We start from the raw sequence: 17,275 nt of genomic DNA on the forward strand, positions 1-17,275 counted from the left end.
AACAGGAACTCGCGGAACAATTGAATGTGACGCAGAAAGTCGTTTCTCTTAGGTTGAAACTCGAGGAACAATTTAACGTGACGCAGGAAGCCGTTTCTCTTAGGTTAAAAACTACGGGAAAGTTGCAGAAAGTGGGATAATGGGTTCCACACGAACTGAATGAAAGACGGTAAGCAAATCGAAAGACCACTTGTGAAATGCTGCTCACCAGATACAAAAGAAAGCCATTTCTCCATTGAAGAGTGACAGGTGATGAAAAATGGAATATTTTGGGAATGCTGAGCGTCGTTAATCATGGGTGAATCCAGCAAACCATCGCCATCCACTGCAAGACCAAATCGCTTTGGAAAGAAGACAATGCTCTGTGTTTTGTGGATCAGAAGGGTGTCACCTATTATGAGCTGCTAAAACCTGATGAAACCGTTAACACTGAACGTTACCAACAGCAAATGATCGATTTAAATCGAGCATTACGTGAAAAACAACCGGAATATGGAAAAATGCAACGCAAAGTCATATTGCTCCGTTATAACGCCCCATATAACACAGCAGAACGGGTCAGAGAAACGATCGAGGCGTTTAGTTGGTAAATACTAGGGCGTGCGGTTAATTTCTAGACTTGGCTCTGTCCGATTATAATCTATTTGCAACTCTAGACACACTCTCGCTGAATAACGCTTCAATTCGTGTGAAAATGTACGAAAATTGCTCGCTGACTGGTACGCTTCAAAAGACCTGCTTTTTCTTCTTTTTTTGTGGTATTCATAGGAAATTTTTGGAAATTTGTGGTAAGATCCTATGGGACCAAACTGCTGTCATCGGTCCCTAAGCTTACCCACTACTTAATCTAATTTAAACTAACTTGCGCTAAGGACAACACACATACCCATGCCCGAGGGAGGACTCGAAAAAAGTAAGTAAACTGTAACCTGCTTATTATTTCAAAGGTAAGCCATAACATTTATCCTACTGTGAGACAAGACGCTCGGAGCTTTCACGTAAAAATGTTTGTGGTTGCCTACGGAAGAATAATTTTACCCAGAAGTGCAACTCTTCGACGGAAGCAAATCGACGCCCACGAATGTTTGGCTTCTGGGCTCCAAAAATCGGATGCAGAAATGTAGGGTTTCCCTTAACAGGTCAGGCGTGCACTACACATAGGAAGCGGCTACTAGGGTAGCGGAGTACGTGTGGCGTGCACATGGGTTTTTTTTTAAGTTAGAAAACCCCTCCCTTGGGATCAAAGACGATTTGCCTGCTAAATCAGCCACAGTGACCTCAGAGAATCGTGGCCCTCGTAGATCAGAGATAGAAAAGATTAACATGATTTTAGTAAACTGCAGGAGTATCCAAGGAAAGGTCCCAGAATTAGTACCTCTTACTGAAGGTAATAATGCACAGATAGTATTGAGAACAGAAAGCTGGTTGTAACCAGACGTCAGTAACAACGAAATCCTAAGTTCAGATTGGAATGTTTATGGTAAGGATAGGTTAGACGCCAATGGTGGCAGCGTTTTTATTGCAGTAAAAAATTCGATAAAATCTAGCGAGGATATCACGGATTCCGAATGTGAATTAATGTGGGTGAAACTGAGTGTCAAACAACGGTCAGAAATAGTGATTGGATTCTATAGACCACTTGGGTCAGGATCTACAGCTGTAGAGCGCTTCAGACAGAATTTGCAGAATATCATTAGTAATTTTCCTGATCACGCCATTGTAATAGGGGGTGACTTCAACTTACCAGGTATAAATTCGGAGTATTATGCTATCAAAACTGGTGCCAGATACCAGGATTGGTGTGGCATTGTTCTGGATGTCTTGTCCGAAAATTATCTTGAGCAAATAGAGAACCAACTCGTGAGGGTAACGTCTTAAACCTCCTAGCAACAAACAGAACTGAACTTATCGAATCAGTTAAGGTGCAGGAAGGTATCAGTGATCATAAGGCTGTGACAGCATCTATGACGACGGATCCTACAACGAATGTTAAAAAACGTAGGAAGATATATTTGCTCAGCAAGGGTGTCAGGATACAAATTTCAGAATACGTCAACAGTCAGCAGCAAATATTCTGTGATTAGGACGAAGATGTGGAAAACAAATGTAAGAAATTTAAAGGCATCGTTCAATATGCCCTAGACAAGTATGTTACGAGTAAGATTTGAAGGGATGGGAAAGACCCACCATTGTTTAATAGCCAAGTTAGAAAAGCGCTACGTAAACAAAGAGCACTTCATCTCAGATTCAAGATAAGTAAAAACCTAGCTGACAAACAAAAGCTGAACTAAGCGAAAATGAGCGCAAGGAGAGCAGTGAGAGAATCGTTCAGTGATTTTGAAAGCAAGACGTTGTCAATTAACCTGACAAGGGAACCTCCCCATATCCGGAGTACCACAGGGAAGTGTGATAGGGCCGTTGCTGTTTACAATATATATAAATGATCCAGTAGAAAGCGTCGGATGCTCTTAAAGGCTATTCGCGGATGATGCATTGTCTATACCAAACAGGGTTGGAGGGATCAGATAGCGGTACCGAAAGTACCTTCCGCCACTCACCTTTAGGTGGCTTGCGGAGTATGATGTAGACGTAGATGTAGATGAAAAATATGGAAATCGCACAGGGAGAGATCGGGATAATATGGAAAATACGTAATCGTTTTCCAGCGAAACTTTTACAGCGTAGCCGAAACAGCGTTGCCAACATGCAGGCGGGAATTAACCTGCGACAGAATGATGCCTCCGTTAACATTCCTGGACGGTTAAATTCGATGGCGCACTTCACTTCTTGCAAAGTGCCCACGCATCTCTGTGCATTAATTGTGGCGCTGTGCTCCAGAAAAGTGAAATAAAAAGACCAGCATGACTTCCCGGGAGCTGGCATGCGCGTTGTTTCCATTACGCTGCAGGAATTTATCTGGGAAGCCATTACACATCCTGTATGCAGCCACGATCTCTCCCCCATGCGATTTACATATTTTGGAAGCCGTGAAGAAAGGCATTCGGAGCCGTTGATTTGCTTCGGACAAAGAGGTGTTCTCCTCGGTACAATCTTGATTCCGTAGGCAACAGCAATCATTTTTTCGTGAACGCACCAACCATCTTCTCTCACAGTGGGATAAATGCGTTAACAGTTTTGGCAATTACTTTTGGAATAATGAACAGTTTATTTACTTTTTTCCATCTGTTTTGTGTGCATTTGACTGCCCCTGTGGTTCAAATGGCTCTGAGCACTATGGGACTTAACATCTTTGGTCATCAGTCCCCTAGAACTCAGAACTACTTAAACCTAACTAACCTAAGGACATCACACACATCCATGCCCGGGGCAGGATTCGAACCTGCGACCGTAGCAGTCGCGCGGTTCCGGACTGAGCGCCTAGAACCGCACGACAACCGCGGCCGGCACTGCCCCTGTGTCCGAGGAGTAATGGTCAATATTCAGGAATGTGACAGCGACCATCATTCGAAGCAAAAAATGTAGTAAGCATGGGCTCTAAAACGCACACCTTAAGAGCTAAGGACACTTGTTCAGATTTGTTTCTTAGTGTCGAAGATGAAGAAACTGACCATTATTCATGAGACATCCTGCAAATTCGTTGATAAGAAATTTATTATTTTCAGAAATGCTTTTCTTGCATTCTTTTATATGTTCCCTACGCATCGTAAGCAACTACATTCCATTACCCTTGTCTTAGTTTTGTCGACACTTACCTCGCAGCCTGTTTTCAAACTACTATCCCCAAGTGTCACCTAAGCTTTGTTCTACTCTGTGTTATTGTTAGTTGTTAGTTACCGGAGATGGCAACTCTGTGTAATACATTTCGCTCCCTGTGTACTAGCAAATCAGTTACAAGTTTAACTGCGTATAATTCTACCTTCTATACTGTGTACATAGAATACGTAAAATCCAGTTTTTTTGCTGTCCTTTCTGGTGTTGCCATTTTAAAAGCCAGCAATCTAAAACGACCAATGCTAAAATTTCACATTTTCTCGGAGCAGCAACTTTGCGCCGGCTGCATCGGTCACCTGTACCTCTCGGCTCGATTAGTCACGGAAGTACTCCGCTACCAGTACAAAGCATGGCTCTACTTCTGGTGCCTTTTTCTGTCAGAGAAAGCGGAATGTCGACAATAGCACGCCGTCCGTCGAGCGTAACGAGCAGCTAGCTATTTTTGACTTGGGAGTGTACTCGCACGCCTCCATGTAACTGAGATATTTCCAGCGCTATCGGCCTTTATAAGTACCAGTGATTGGCTGGAATAATTTTTTCAATTATTACGAGGACGAAGAGATAAATTTTGAGCCAGGCATGGAGATAAATTGGATATCATTTAAATCTATTTCCCTTCGAATCGACAGTCTGGAATACCGTCTTGACAAAAGATTTTTGCGACCACTTTTTGACGTATTACTGTTTTGTCAAATAATGATATTACTGCAGAACCGTGGCTGTTATACCCGTCGACTGGAGTGCTCATATCTTGAAGCCAACAAAATATCGCGCCTGCTGTAGCTCAGTGAATTCCTGTCTTGAGATTTACAGACGAATGATCGTTTTTGAAAGTGTCTTGCAATATGTACGATGAAATGGATAGATGAGACGCGCTGAAAGTATATTACTAATTTTCTAGAACGGAGAAGCTGGACAGTTCAAGAAGAGACTACAGGGTAGATAACATTTATTTGGTATTGTATAAGAACTGCTTGTAGGACAGTTAAACGTCTCAACGCTGTAAAATGGTGCAAGATTGAGCACTTACGGTTTAATTAGGGATATACTGAAGAAAACTTCACAAATTACAATTATATTTTAACTGCCATTTCATCTAACTTCTGCCTATTATATAACAGTTTCTGAAACCCATATGTGCAATCTAAACTGTAGTTCGTACTTAGTAAAAAAAGTAATGCAAATGCCCAGTCTGGGGGGGGGGGGGATAGGAGTGGGGTAGGAGTGCGTTTCTAGTGGGGTAAATTTGCATATTATTATTTGAGAAAAACACGTGTGCCATTCAGTTTTTCTTCTTTATTTAATTTATAGAGTACATAAACATAATATGCCTTGTTTCTGTTATTGTTGATACAGGATTTGATTTAATGAACAATTCTGGGGTCTGTGAATAAAACCTCGTAAAAATATTACAATTGGGGGGGGGGGGGGAACAATTGTTTAATAGAGATCTTAGATGAAGTGTCCAGAACCTCCGTAAAAAGAACAGGATTCATGCCACCACTCCTTGCACTTTAGACATTGAATCCAGTCTTCTGTTTGTAGATTATTGTACTTTTCAGCACAACTCGGCCAGTGAAAAGTCTGTGGGATTTCCATCGACGTATTTAGGTTTTGCTTTGCTTTCTTTTTGTTTGCTTGATGTGAATCAAACAGTTTCCTCTTTGGCTTCTTTGAAAAATTGGAAATTTGTGGTAAGTACCTATGGGACCAAACTCCTGGGGTCATCGGTCCCTAGGCTTACACACTACTTAAACTAACTTACGCTTAGAACAAAACAAACACCCATGCCCGAGGGAGGACTCGAACCTCCGACGGAGGAAGATCAGCGGACCGTAGCACGGCGTCTCAGACCAAGCGGCTACCCTGCGCAGCTTGGCTTCTTTATTCCTTGTTCTGTTACCTGGGATTCCAGTTACTTCTTAAACGGGATTCCAGATACTATTTCTTTTCTGGCAATTTCCATAATGGAAGCATCCCGAAAACTGTGGCTAAGCTGTGTCTCCGCAGTATCCTTTCTTTTACATGTGGGCAAGTGGAAACGTATTGACAGTTCTTTTAACAGCGACAGAATCACTGTTCTTTAGTGAATACTTTTTTTTCCTTTTTGTACTGTGAATTCTTGTAATTCACCGCTTCCACAGGAGTGGAAGACAAGATAACAATTTCGAGCGCAGCATACTTTTTCCAACGATTCCATAGGAATATATGTGAAATGCTTTAGTAAGCTTTTGTAAGAAAGGAAATTCGCTTATGTGCATAATGTCAGGTACCTACACAAAATACGCACATACGTTTTCTGACTTTTGCTTAATCTAGTACAGATACCGAAACGATGTCAAGATAGGTAGCGTAATATATTACAAAATGTTGATTATACTGGTGCAGTGAGCTGCATATTAACGATATGTCGTCTCAAAAGCTTAGTCATTCACCACGTTTTACATCTGAGGACCAACATCCACCCCAATTTTCAACTTATGGAAATACCTCGAGTATTTTAAAGTGATTCACTTACACAACCGAGATTTTCGTCACTTTACCTAATATGAGGGATACTAAGAAACACTTAGCATATGTCTTTACTTCTGAATCTATACTCCGTTCATCATAACAATAAACCTGATGTAAACAACACAAGCGCGATGATTGGTCAGAAGCCTTAGCACAGGTACACTTGCGCTGTTTCGGCCGCGCGGGATTAGCCGAACGGTCTTAGGCGCTGCAGTCATGGACTGTGCGGCTGGTCCTGGCGGAGATTCGAGTCCTCCCTCGGGCATGGGTGTGTGTATGTTTGTCCTTAGGATAATTTAGGTTAAGTCGTGTGTAAGCTTATGGACTGATGACCTTGGCAGTTAAGTCCCATAAGATTTCACACACATTTTGAACTTGTCTTGTTAAGCTCTTGGAAGTAGGTCCTTCTACGTATTAGATATATTATTACTAAGTTGCATTAAATGAAACTTTAAGATATTCAAATGTGTTAACAGCCATCAATGTTTTACCCAATCACGCTTTAGCTACGTACTTTTTATTTCAAAAGTTATGTACAGTCACAGCCTCTGCAGTGTTGGCTCTGTCGCGCCATTAATGCGCAGTATGAAACTGTCTGAAGCTGCTTCCTGTTCCGTAGTGAAACGCGTGTGGAACACGATGCCGAGAAATAGGTTGTTCCTAATGTTTTTCATAAATTTACAGAGATAATCGGCTTTTAAGTTTTCCGAGAGAATGTGTTATATACAGTTGCGACACAACTACTCATCGGATGTATATCGGAATCGGCAGTGTAATTGAATGATAACCAATTACAATTCATGGTTCGCTGGTTTAAATCTCGTCTGAGTCATTTTAATTTCTCGTTCAATTTGAAATACCTACATCTCATAATTGTGAAATTCATCATCATTTTTTATGAATAATGCACGTCTTCCTGTTTCTAATTACGTATTGCACGCGGAATTCCTGTCTTCATTTCAAATACAAATTCTTAATTAACGATATTTTATGAAAGACTGTTAATCGAAGTTGCTGGAATTAAGAAAACGTAATTTTTTAGGCAAAAATGAAAAACCAAATACTCTTTATTTGGACTATGTCCATCGTTTTATACCACAGATGTAGATAAGCATCGTAGAAACATGAAAAACAATCATTTTCATAGCATCGAGCACACCATACAAATACTGAAATTTAACGTTTGCCACTGTACCATTACAATATGAACCCAACAGAACTGATCTGGAGCCAAGTTACAGGATTTGGCCAGAGAAGTGACAAGACTGTTCAGCTGCCAAACGTTCTGTAACTAACGCCCGCAGCTGTTTTGCACGTCGCTGCCGAACGTTGGCGGCAAATAGAACGGCTCGTCATGAAGGAAGAGGAAAAAATACGGCGCCTGGTTGGCTTCGTGGATTCCGTTGTTGATAGGCTCGTTATCAACGTAGCAGCTGACATTTCCAGAACTGAAATGTTCGGACTCGGATAAGGAAGGCGCTAAGAGATTACCAGACGCCTGATTGTAATTAATACTTTCAGAGGCTTCAGTATTCAACAGAACGATGAAATCCCTGAATCACACACAGCTCGCTCAGAAAAATTACCGTTTAAGTTTTCATCACTCTTGTTTGTAATTAGGATAATATGTCAGGTGAGAACGAGAGCAATTTATGCTTACCGTCTGGTCACGTAAGTAGCGCGCGTTACTGCTGGAGTTTTTCCGAATATTATTCCCTCTCTTTAAAAATTAAATGAGATTCGAAGCTATATTGTTTCTTTGCTCGTCTCTTTTTACGTCTGAACTGCAACTACCCACATCATTGCAGGTTAGGCTTATTTCACACCAAGCCGGCAGTCGACATTTTTGCCGGGCCGACAGGGGACCTACCGCCTCTTCACACGTAGCCGACAGCCGGACGGCATGCCGTGACGTCCTTCCGTATCTGGTGCATATTCAGTTGACCTCGACTACAAATGGAACAGGACCAGCTGTTAGCGTGGTATCTCCTGTACAGACGTTTGGAAAATAGAGGAAAAAGAAGAGTGCATTGGGTCCATCCACTCAATATGAGAAGAGATGAAGTGGGTGCAGTCTGTCCTTTTTGAGTTAATAAGGTGAGATGAAGATAAGTTTTTTAATTATTTTCGGATGAGTTTACGAACTTTTGACGATCTACATGCACGAATGAAGAGTTCCGTTCAACGCCGTAATACATCCCTCCGAGAATGTATCCAGTCTATACAAATGTTGGCAATTACAATCAGGTGAGTGCGAAAGAAAACAATAGCTAAATTTTTTTAAAAATTTATTACCCTAAAGGATGTACATTTTTGTTGGCACCTTAATAAATTTAAACATTGCTTAAACACTAAACGATCCAATACTGAATTTTCAGAGACTTATGAAGCATGGAGATCCGGAAGATGTTCCTGAAAATTGTTCCACTGCTTGTTCGCAATACTGTGTGTCGGTAGTGGGTGGTTAACTGTTTACTGCAACATTTGTAGCTTCTTTTTCCTAATAAAGATGGAAACTAGAGGTTATAGCAAAGAGAGTGATTCTACTACATAAAGAATGTTCTTTGTGGAAATCAATGATGGAAAAAAACTTAATTCCTGAAGACAGGTGCCTTCGTAGTACAGTTAAGTCCAAAGGTAGCTTATTTTTTAATTGGTGGTGAAGCGTTTGGACTGCATCAACGCCTTCTACGACCGTACTCTGGACACCAATTAACAGTTGCTAAAAGAGTGTTCAATTAGCGCCTGTGAAGAGCCCGGAGGTACGTAGAATGTTCATTTGGGATACTGACTAATGAATGGAGGATTTTCCACAGAGCTATAAATTTAAAACCCGATTTTGCTCTTGAAATTGTCAAGGAGTGTGTTGTTTTGCACAATACCATTCTCAAAAAAGAAGGCTACACCCCGAGGATACTCTGTCCATAACTGGACTTGAAAGTACTCGTATAACAAGAAGTAAATGTCTACGTGGTGGAATTTTTGCCCGTAATGTACGAAAAATGTTGACGGATTATTTTATGGCACCTGAGGTGTCTGTGAAACGGCAATTATCTAAAATTTAATGTGCCACGGATGTAATTTTTTTATATTTAACGTAAAAAATAAAGACTGTACCTACTATAGTCGTGTTTGTCACACATCCGTTCGAAGCCTTCGTTCAGTTCTTTGCAAACTTCGATCCATGCATTCCTTGTTTGTATGGTATCCTTGTAAGTACCTAAAGTCTTGTCCCACGAAACTTGATGTAAGGATCTATATATCAATTTCCGCCATGACACAGTACACTAGGAACGTCCAGAACAGATTGAACCACCAACAAAGCAAAACACAACTGCCCGGCACACGATAGTTGTCGGGTAGATGTGTAGCACTCTACTGTTCTGCACGCCCCACACCTGCACCAGTATTAACGCACGGCACCGACAACGGGCCGACACAGTGGGGGCCGCCGGCATCCCACAGCCTCGGCCCGGCTGTCGCCCTGATGTGAAACTTCCCGCAAGCGCCTCACCCTCAGAGCCGGTGCCGGGTGCCGGGTAGATGTGAAATAAGCCTTAGTTGGAACGCTGGCTGGCCAGTGCTGTCCAAGTTTAATGCGTCGGTAAGGCCGTTATCCTGCATTATCGCTCAGTCTATGTGCGTGCTAAAATGGTTCAAATGGCTCTGAGCACTATTGGACTTAACATCTTAGGTCATAAGTCCCCTAGAACTTAGAACTACTTAAACCTAACTAACCTAAGGACATCACACACACCCATGCCCGAGGCAGGATTCGAACCTGCGACCGTAGCAGTCCCGCGGTTCCGGACTGCAGCGCCAGAACCGCGAGACCACCGCGGCCGGCTATGTGCGTGCAACACAGGATAAAACGTAGCCTTATGATCGTACTTGGCTGCACTGGTCACAGCTTGGCTTCCGCTTCACGTGAAACGAAATCCGATAGGATTCAAGACACGCGGAATAATATTTACGTCACGTTTATTCTTATGATGAACAGAGTGTAGTAAAAAGCACAACAGCACGACATTTGGTTTGTAAAAAGAATGTCGTAAATTATGCAGCACAAATGCGTAATGACATACTCGGCTTCGTGCTCCCGGTCACGTGACTTATATGTTGGTTTCAGTAAAATGACTTCCAGCGCTGTCTATGTTATCTATGGTCTATGCTATTTCGTGCCCTGCAGAGTAGCCGACTGCTGGATTATTAAAACTGAGATATATGCGTTGCGCAGTCTTGTCTGCCGCTCAACTTACCCCACTCTACTCTATAGGCTGAAGAATGTGCTCGAACTGCAAAGACACAATTTCAGCCGTTGTTGAGGGGTATTATCTGAGTTTTTCGTATGAGACACCGGGTGGCTTGTTACAGAGTAGTTCTATTTCGTTTGATTTCTTAACCTCGTTTATCTTCTTGTCTATTTTGCACTGAAAATGTCGGCACATTAGAGCAAATATCGACGATATGCGCTGTGTGTCTTGTTTGGAAACAACCTTGTTCCAATCACTCACGGCCGTTGCTGCTGACAACATTAATGTCTCGTTCATTCTTCATCCTCACGTTTGCGTTTAGTACTTCACGGTTCCGTCACGGATTTGTTCTTCTGGCAGTGTTAGCTGTGATAACAGCGCTTAACAGTGGTACTCGGCAGGATGGGCATCTTTATAGACGAAAGGTTGACCGACATGGGCCTCGTGCGTTGGTGTACTGTTCAAATTCATCCTGTGGGTGTTTATTGCGATCACTAACACCGCCCTGTGTGTCAGAGATGACACATTACTGAATAAATCAATGGCATTCCTTTTTTTTAATATAATGATCGTCATGATGAATGTCCACGAAACAGCCACACTCTCAAAGTCCCAATTTAGCAGCTGTTCCCTACATCGAAGATTAATCATGAAAATAGCCATGCAAACAGACAACTTCCAGCCAGTGTTTACTAACAACCAAATGGTTCAAATGGCTCTAAGCACTATGGGACTTCATCTGAGGGCATAACTCCCCTAGACTTAGAACTACTTAAACCTAACTGACCTAAGGACATCACACACATCCATGCCCGAGACAGGATTCGAACCTGCGACCGTAGCAGCAGCTCGGTTCGGGACTGAAGCGCCTAGAACTGCTCGGCCACAGCGGCCGGCTACTAACAATCAGCGTACAGGACGCACGATAGGAATTACTAGCACAGACAGTAAAATCAACAAATAGATAAGGAGAAAATGGAGTGTAGGATTTAATTTTAACAGTATTGAAAATGAAGTGGATGTGAAAGAGGCGTACAGCGAGGGGAATGAGTCGTCTCTCGACTACGGAAATTTATTGAAGATTTCAACGATAAAGCGGCCTCTTAGTCAGTAGTGCTGCGCAGTATTTCCGAATACGCAGTAATATTGAACGTAAAGGATGCGATTGAGAAGTCACGCAATAAGATTGAGGAAATCAAAAAAATTTTGAAATAGACTGCGCTGCCTGAAAATGTGGCTAGTATTGACAATATCATCGCTATTATGTCGCGTGATACAGTCTCTGGGTATGTATGTGTTCGCTGTTCATTGTTGTTTTATTGAAAGTGAGTTCAAAACAAGACGAAATACTGTTCTTAGACTGCACCAAAATGTGGGATGTTAAGGCAGATGAATACCAAAATAGAAATATTAAGAGTGAATCAAATGAGTTGTTGCTCACAAAATACAGGGAACAGTATCCTAAGCCACGAAGGAACATATTTAAAAAAAACTAATTAATGCACAGTTATGAATAAAAATACACGACGTTAAAAACACATATTCTATATTTTGAGAGGGGGTAAAGACAAAAATATCCAGTGTACATGAGCCCTAAACTGCATACATTAAGAACTTTGTGCACTTGTTCGGCTTCGCTGTAATGTGAAACACGTCTCTTCTACTGTAAGCTGCACCTTTTTTAAAGAAATATATTACATTTTTCGCTGAAGTCGACAGTGTGCTGTAGATCTTCCCAGTATGTTAATACTATTATTAGTCCTTTTCAATTGGTTGGTTGGTTTGTGGGGGTTGAAGGGACCAGATTCAATTCTTTAGCCTTATAGCTTAACTTCAAGTATTCAAACTGTTTGTTTTCCAATCTCGATGTGTCTAGAGAAGTGCTTTCAGTCGCAACCCTACTGATTACCATAATTCTTGTTATAAATTGTATGAGGGAGAGTTATGTTATATGAAATGACAAGGGAGTTGAACACAGTTGTATTACAGATTTGCTATGAACATTTAAATTAAAATGTCCACTTGGCATTACGGTATCTCATTTTCCGCAGACGCTGTAGAGAGTGTAACAATAGACAAATAGTGTGAATGTGGTTCGAAGAACCCTCTGCCAGGCATTTAAGTGTTAACTGCAGAGTCGTCATGTAGATGTAGATGTTATTCTGTTTAGAAATTAAAAGCTTTAATAATGCCTGTTCATAAGTCACTGAAAATCATCAGATTGAGCCCATTGTATCGTGACTGTTACTAAGAACGTCCCGTCAATTCTACGTCTATAGCACAATTTACAGAATGCTAATCACTGCAAAATCGGAGGGCGTATTTTATGTTACTTCCTAGTAAAAATGACCACTCCGCCCACCACTTCTCTTCTCGTAGTAGCTGGTAGTCCCTGAATAACTATAAATTTTAACATAAAGTTCTTACTCAAATTCAAATGTGTGTGAATTCCTAAGGGACCAAACTGCTGAGGTCATCGGTCCCTAGACTTACACTCTACTAAAACTAACTTGTGCTAAGGACTACACACATACACACACACACACACACCCATGCCCGAGGGAGGACTCGAACCTCCGGCCGGAGAGGCCGCGCAATCCGTGACATGGAGCCTCAAATCACGCGCCCACTACGCGTCGCAGTTCTTACTCAACTTGGGCAAAACGAAACGAAACAAAACGCCACAATCACGCTTAATGTATACAGAAACGAGTCTCAGAGATATTGGCACACACCGCCGCTAACCAGCCAGGCAGTCGTACTGGGTGTACAAATAGCATGCGATTCTTCAGAATGCCTGGGGTTTCCAAGCGATCAGCGCTGCGATTTATCCACACACGTACGATCTACGAAGAGATCGGTCGCTTAGACACGTGCGATCTATGTAGGGATCGGTCGTCCACGCGAGAGATCGATGCGATCCGTCCCTTTTGTGTTGGACCCTTTAGGTCGTTCGCAACATCAAAAAGCTTGGAGTAGAAGAGATGTGTTTCACAGTAGCAAAAATTAACATGCGCTCATTGTTCTTGAGGTATGCATTTTAGAGCCTATGTTTATTGGACTTTATTTCTTGTTTCCGTCCATACGAGCACCTCTCAAAAGCCGGGCTATCTTCTTTTAACATCCTGTGTATTTGGATATTTATGTGTCTGTTACATTACTTACTCGAATATAATCACTTAGTGCACCTATTATTTGCAACAGTTCTCCAAAACTATGTCTCAAAGAGTCTGAAGTGGTTGGCAAGGTGCCAGTTTAACAAGTTGCATTGAGCTGTACCGCAGATCTACTGCATTGTCCCCATTCGGCAAGTGTAAAATGGCAGCGTAGAGAAAGAACGTGGTAGTGTCCAAGGGCAAAAAATTAGATGCGCTGTATAAGTTGGATAAAGGTGAATAGTTGAAAAGCATTGCTGCTGAATTTGGCTTTGAAGCATGATGGAAAATTCCAGGTTGCTCAGTCAATGGCGTAAATGAGTGGCTGTTAAAAGACAATGTCCCTGATGACAAAATTGTCGTCGCTTGTTCGTCTGCAGACAATGACGATAGTGATGATGGGTCAGCTGACAAAACTGACGTTCAGCTGAATATATTGTGATGCATACGGGCACAACAATGCTTCTGGGCAAAATAATGGTTTATTTGGAAGTCCGAAAAAAAAACTGCGGCCGAACTATTGCTGTGAAAGAAACGTAGCAATTGTTCCAGTGTATAAAACTCGCCTTTTTTCCTTTCAATATCTTGTCAAAATATAATAAGGAATAGTTTGTCGCTTCGCAGGAAAATAGATGCAACGCGTGTCTTACAGCATTCAATCCATTCTACGTTTTCTAAATTTTCGAACTAGCCGGATTTTCGATGATCCGATGTCTAACGGTCCCATGTTTTTCAGATAAACGAGGTTACACTATAAAAAACTGGACTTGAGTTGAAGGTAGAAATTTCTTAGGATATACATTATGGGTCACAGCACTGAGTGGAAGTGTCATGCACTATGGAAAAACAGGAAGAGATGAGAATCGACTCGTTTGCGACGTGGTGTTACAGAAAGGTGTTGAAAATTAAGTGGACAGAGAAAATAAAAAACAAGGAAGAATTGGAAAGGAAAAGAATATGTTGAAAATACTATTTACAAGGGGGAACATGAAGATAGGTCACGGGATGAGACATCAGGGAATTAATTCGTGCTACTAGAGGGAGCTATGTGGAGCAGATATTGTAGGCCGGGGCCAGCGATTCAAATATATGAAAGCACCCCGTCATCAGGCGACGAATGGCCTACCGAGACCATCCGATCGCCGTGTTATCCTCGGTAGAGGATGCGGTTAGGAGAGGCGTTGGGTCAGCACACCGCTCTCCCGGTCATAAGATGGTATTCTTGATCGAATCCGCTACTATTCGGTCGACTAGCTCCTCAGTTGGCATTACGAGGCTGACTGCACCCCGAAAAATGGCAACAGCGCATGGCGGCCCGCATGGTCACCCATCCAAGTGCCGACCACGCCCGACAGCGCTAAACTTCGGTGATCCCACGGGAACCGGTGTATCCACTGCAGCAAGACCGTTGCCGCGATTCGAATATATAAAATAAATAATTGAGAATGTTGGATTTAAGTGGTGTTTTGATATAATAGATTGGCAAAAGACGCGGTGGGCAGTGGTCTTAATGTTTTGGCCAATCGGTGTGTATCAGTAAAGTCCTACTATGCATATGGCCTGTAGATGTCATGTATTATTTGGTTTAAAATCCGTGCCACTGAATGCAATCGTAGTAACGGTACAGACGCTGCTAGCTTCAGAACGTAAAGGCACAGCAGGGGACGGTTGTCAGCAGCTCGGCTTACCTGGTGTTCATCGCTGGAGGTGACGATGTAGGCGGCGATGCCGTAGTACTCCATCCGTTCCCTGAGCATGCGCAGCCGCTCCGTCGTGTTGACTGCTAGGGGGTGCGGCATGCAGGCGTCGGTGGCGCGCAGGGACACGGCGGGGGCGGCGGAGGTGGGCGCTTGCTGGAGGCGGAGGTAGGTCCCAGCGTCGGGGGCGGCGGCGGCTGCAGCGGGCCGGCATAGCGCGCTCCCCACCACCAGCGTCGCTGCAACACGGAGGCGGGTCGTCCAGCACAACACAGTCCCACCGCCTTAGGCGCTACTCAAGGCTAACGACCGGCTCATTCACAGGCAATTATGTCCCGGACGTCTACTCAGCCGCCGATCTAAGGCGCGGTCAGGGTCTCCCTAGTAAATATGTTTGTTAACAGTTTTTTCAATGATTTCGTGACTTCTTCAGCTGGTATTCTCTTTATTTGATGTACGATTGTACTATTTCCGTCTTTTAGGCCATTTTCAAGCACCTAAAACGGAAGCATTAGTAACACTTATGAATTTAACACAGGAACAAGTCATATCCCAAAATATACCACGAGGACTATAACTTACTGTTTAGATGATTGTTTAATGGGTTATTATGATGTGTACGACTTTGCTCCTAAGACTGATTCTAATTGCATAAAATAAATTAGAAATAATATTTCGTTATTGTTGAAGCATGTTGGAAAGCTCTTATACAGAGTGTTTCAAAATTACACCGACAAACTTCGAGGGGATGTAGAAGGTGTCTTGAGGAACGAAGTCAGGACGGGAATCCGTGTCCGAAAACGCCATCCAACGACACTGCAGAGCGTCAGAACTATAGGTGCATAAAAAGAATGATTCTGTGATGACGTTACAAAGTTTCAACGATTGTAGAGAAAGACAGATGTACCAATCTGAAGTAAAGGGTCCTGGTCCAGAAACAAACGAGTCGCAAAATTAAGAGCGAAATTCGTTCTCATACTTCTGACAGAGGAATACATGTACTAGTGATGTTGTTAAGATTGTAGGTACGCAACTTTCAGAGGTGGCAGTATGGATAAAAATAAAAATAAATGTCTTGTAAAAACTGGCTCTAAAATGCATACCCTTAAGAGCTCGAGCTGTTGTTTAATAGAGGAGATGTGTTTCACATCAGCGAAGATTAACAAGTGCTTATAGCTCCTCAGGTATGCATTTTAGAACCCATGTTTACCGGACTTTTTTTCCTTTTTTTGGTCCATACTACCACCTCTGAAAGTTGCATACAATACAATCGTACAACAACAGTTCCAGTACATGTATTCTAACATTAGGGGTATCAGAACTATTTTCTCTTATAGTCTTATAACTCTGGACTCTTTCGTTTCCGTATCGCTCTCCATAATTCCTGAAAGTTTGAAGCATCATCGCTGAATCACCCTGTAAAAATACATTTACAGGTGCTAGCGCCTATAACTTTGATGGTATGTAGCGTCGTGGAATGACGTTTACGGACACGGGTACCTATCCTCGATTTATTTCTCACGACACATTCTACATTCCCTACACGTTTATCATTGTAATTTTGAAACAGCCTGTATATAAGGTCGATATTTTTCTGGTACTTATGCTATGAAGATCATAATTATTTTCCAGAAATCCACTAATAATCTTCCTTGTGTAGGTATGTTAAAAACATCGACCTTAGATGAACTTCCCAACAACTCTCAGAAGTAAAGTTCTCCTAAAATAATAAGAACTATTTCTAATTCACTTTATTACAATTACATACAGTCATAGTAGTAAAGACGTACATGGCATAACAGACCATTAAAGAAACGCCTATAAAGTAAGTTGTAATCCTCATACATATCCTGGGATATGACTTGTTCCTATGATAAAATGATAAGTGATAGTGATGGAACCAACGTATATTGTTTCCGATTTA

The 17,275-nt window shown here is 42.1% G+C and overlaps 1 protein-coding gene across 1 annotated transcript in view; it reads right to left on the reverse strand.

Moving 5' to 3' along the window:
* LOC124593948 (xaa-Pro aminopeptidase ApepP-like) overlaps positions 1-17,275 on the reverse strand; it is a 144,263-nt gene that overhangs the window by 105,458 nt on the left and 21,530 nt on the right. Inside the window, exon 2 of the mRNA XM_047132297.1 lies at positions 15,343-15,590. Coding sequence (XP_046988253.1) covers positions 15,343-15,590 — 248 coding nt within the window. The remainder of the gene's footprint in view (positions 1-15,342; positions 15,591-17,275) is intronic.

Source organism: Schistocerca americana, chromosome 2 (assembly GCF_021461395.2).
Source record: "Schistocerca americana isolate TAMUIC-IGC-003095 chromosome 2, iqSchAmer2.1, whole genome shotgun sequence".
Lineage (NCBI taxonomy): Eukaryota > Metazoa > Arthropoda > Insecta > Orthoptera > Acrididae > Schistocerca > Schistocerca americana.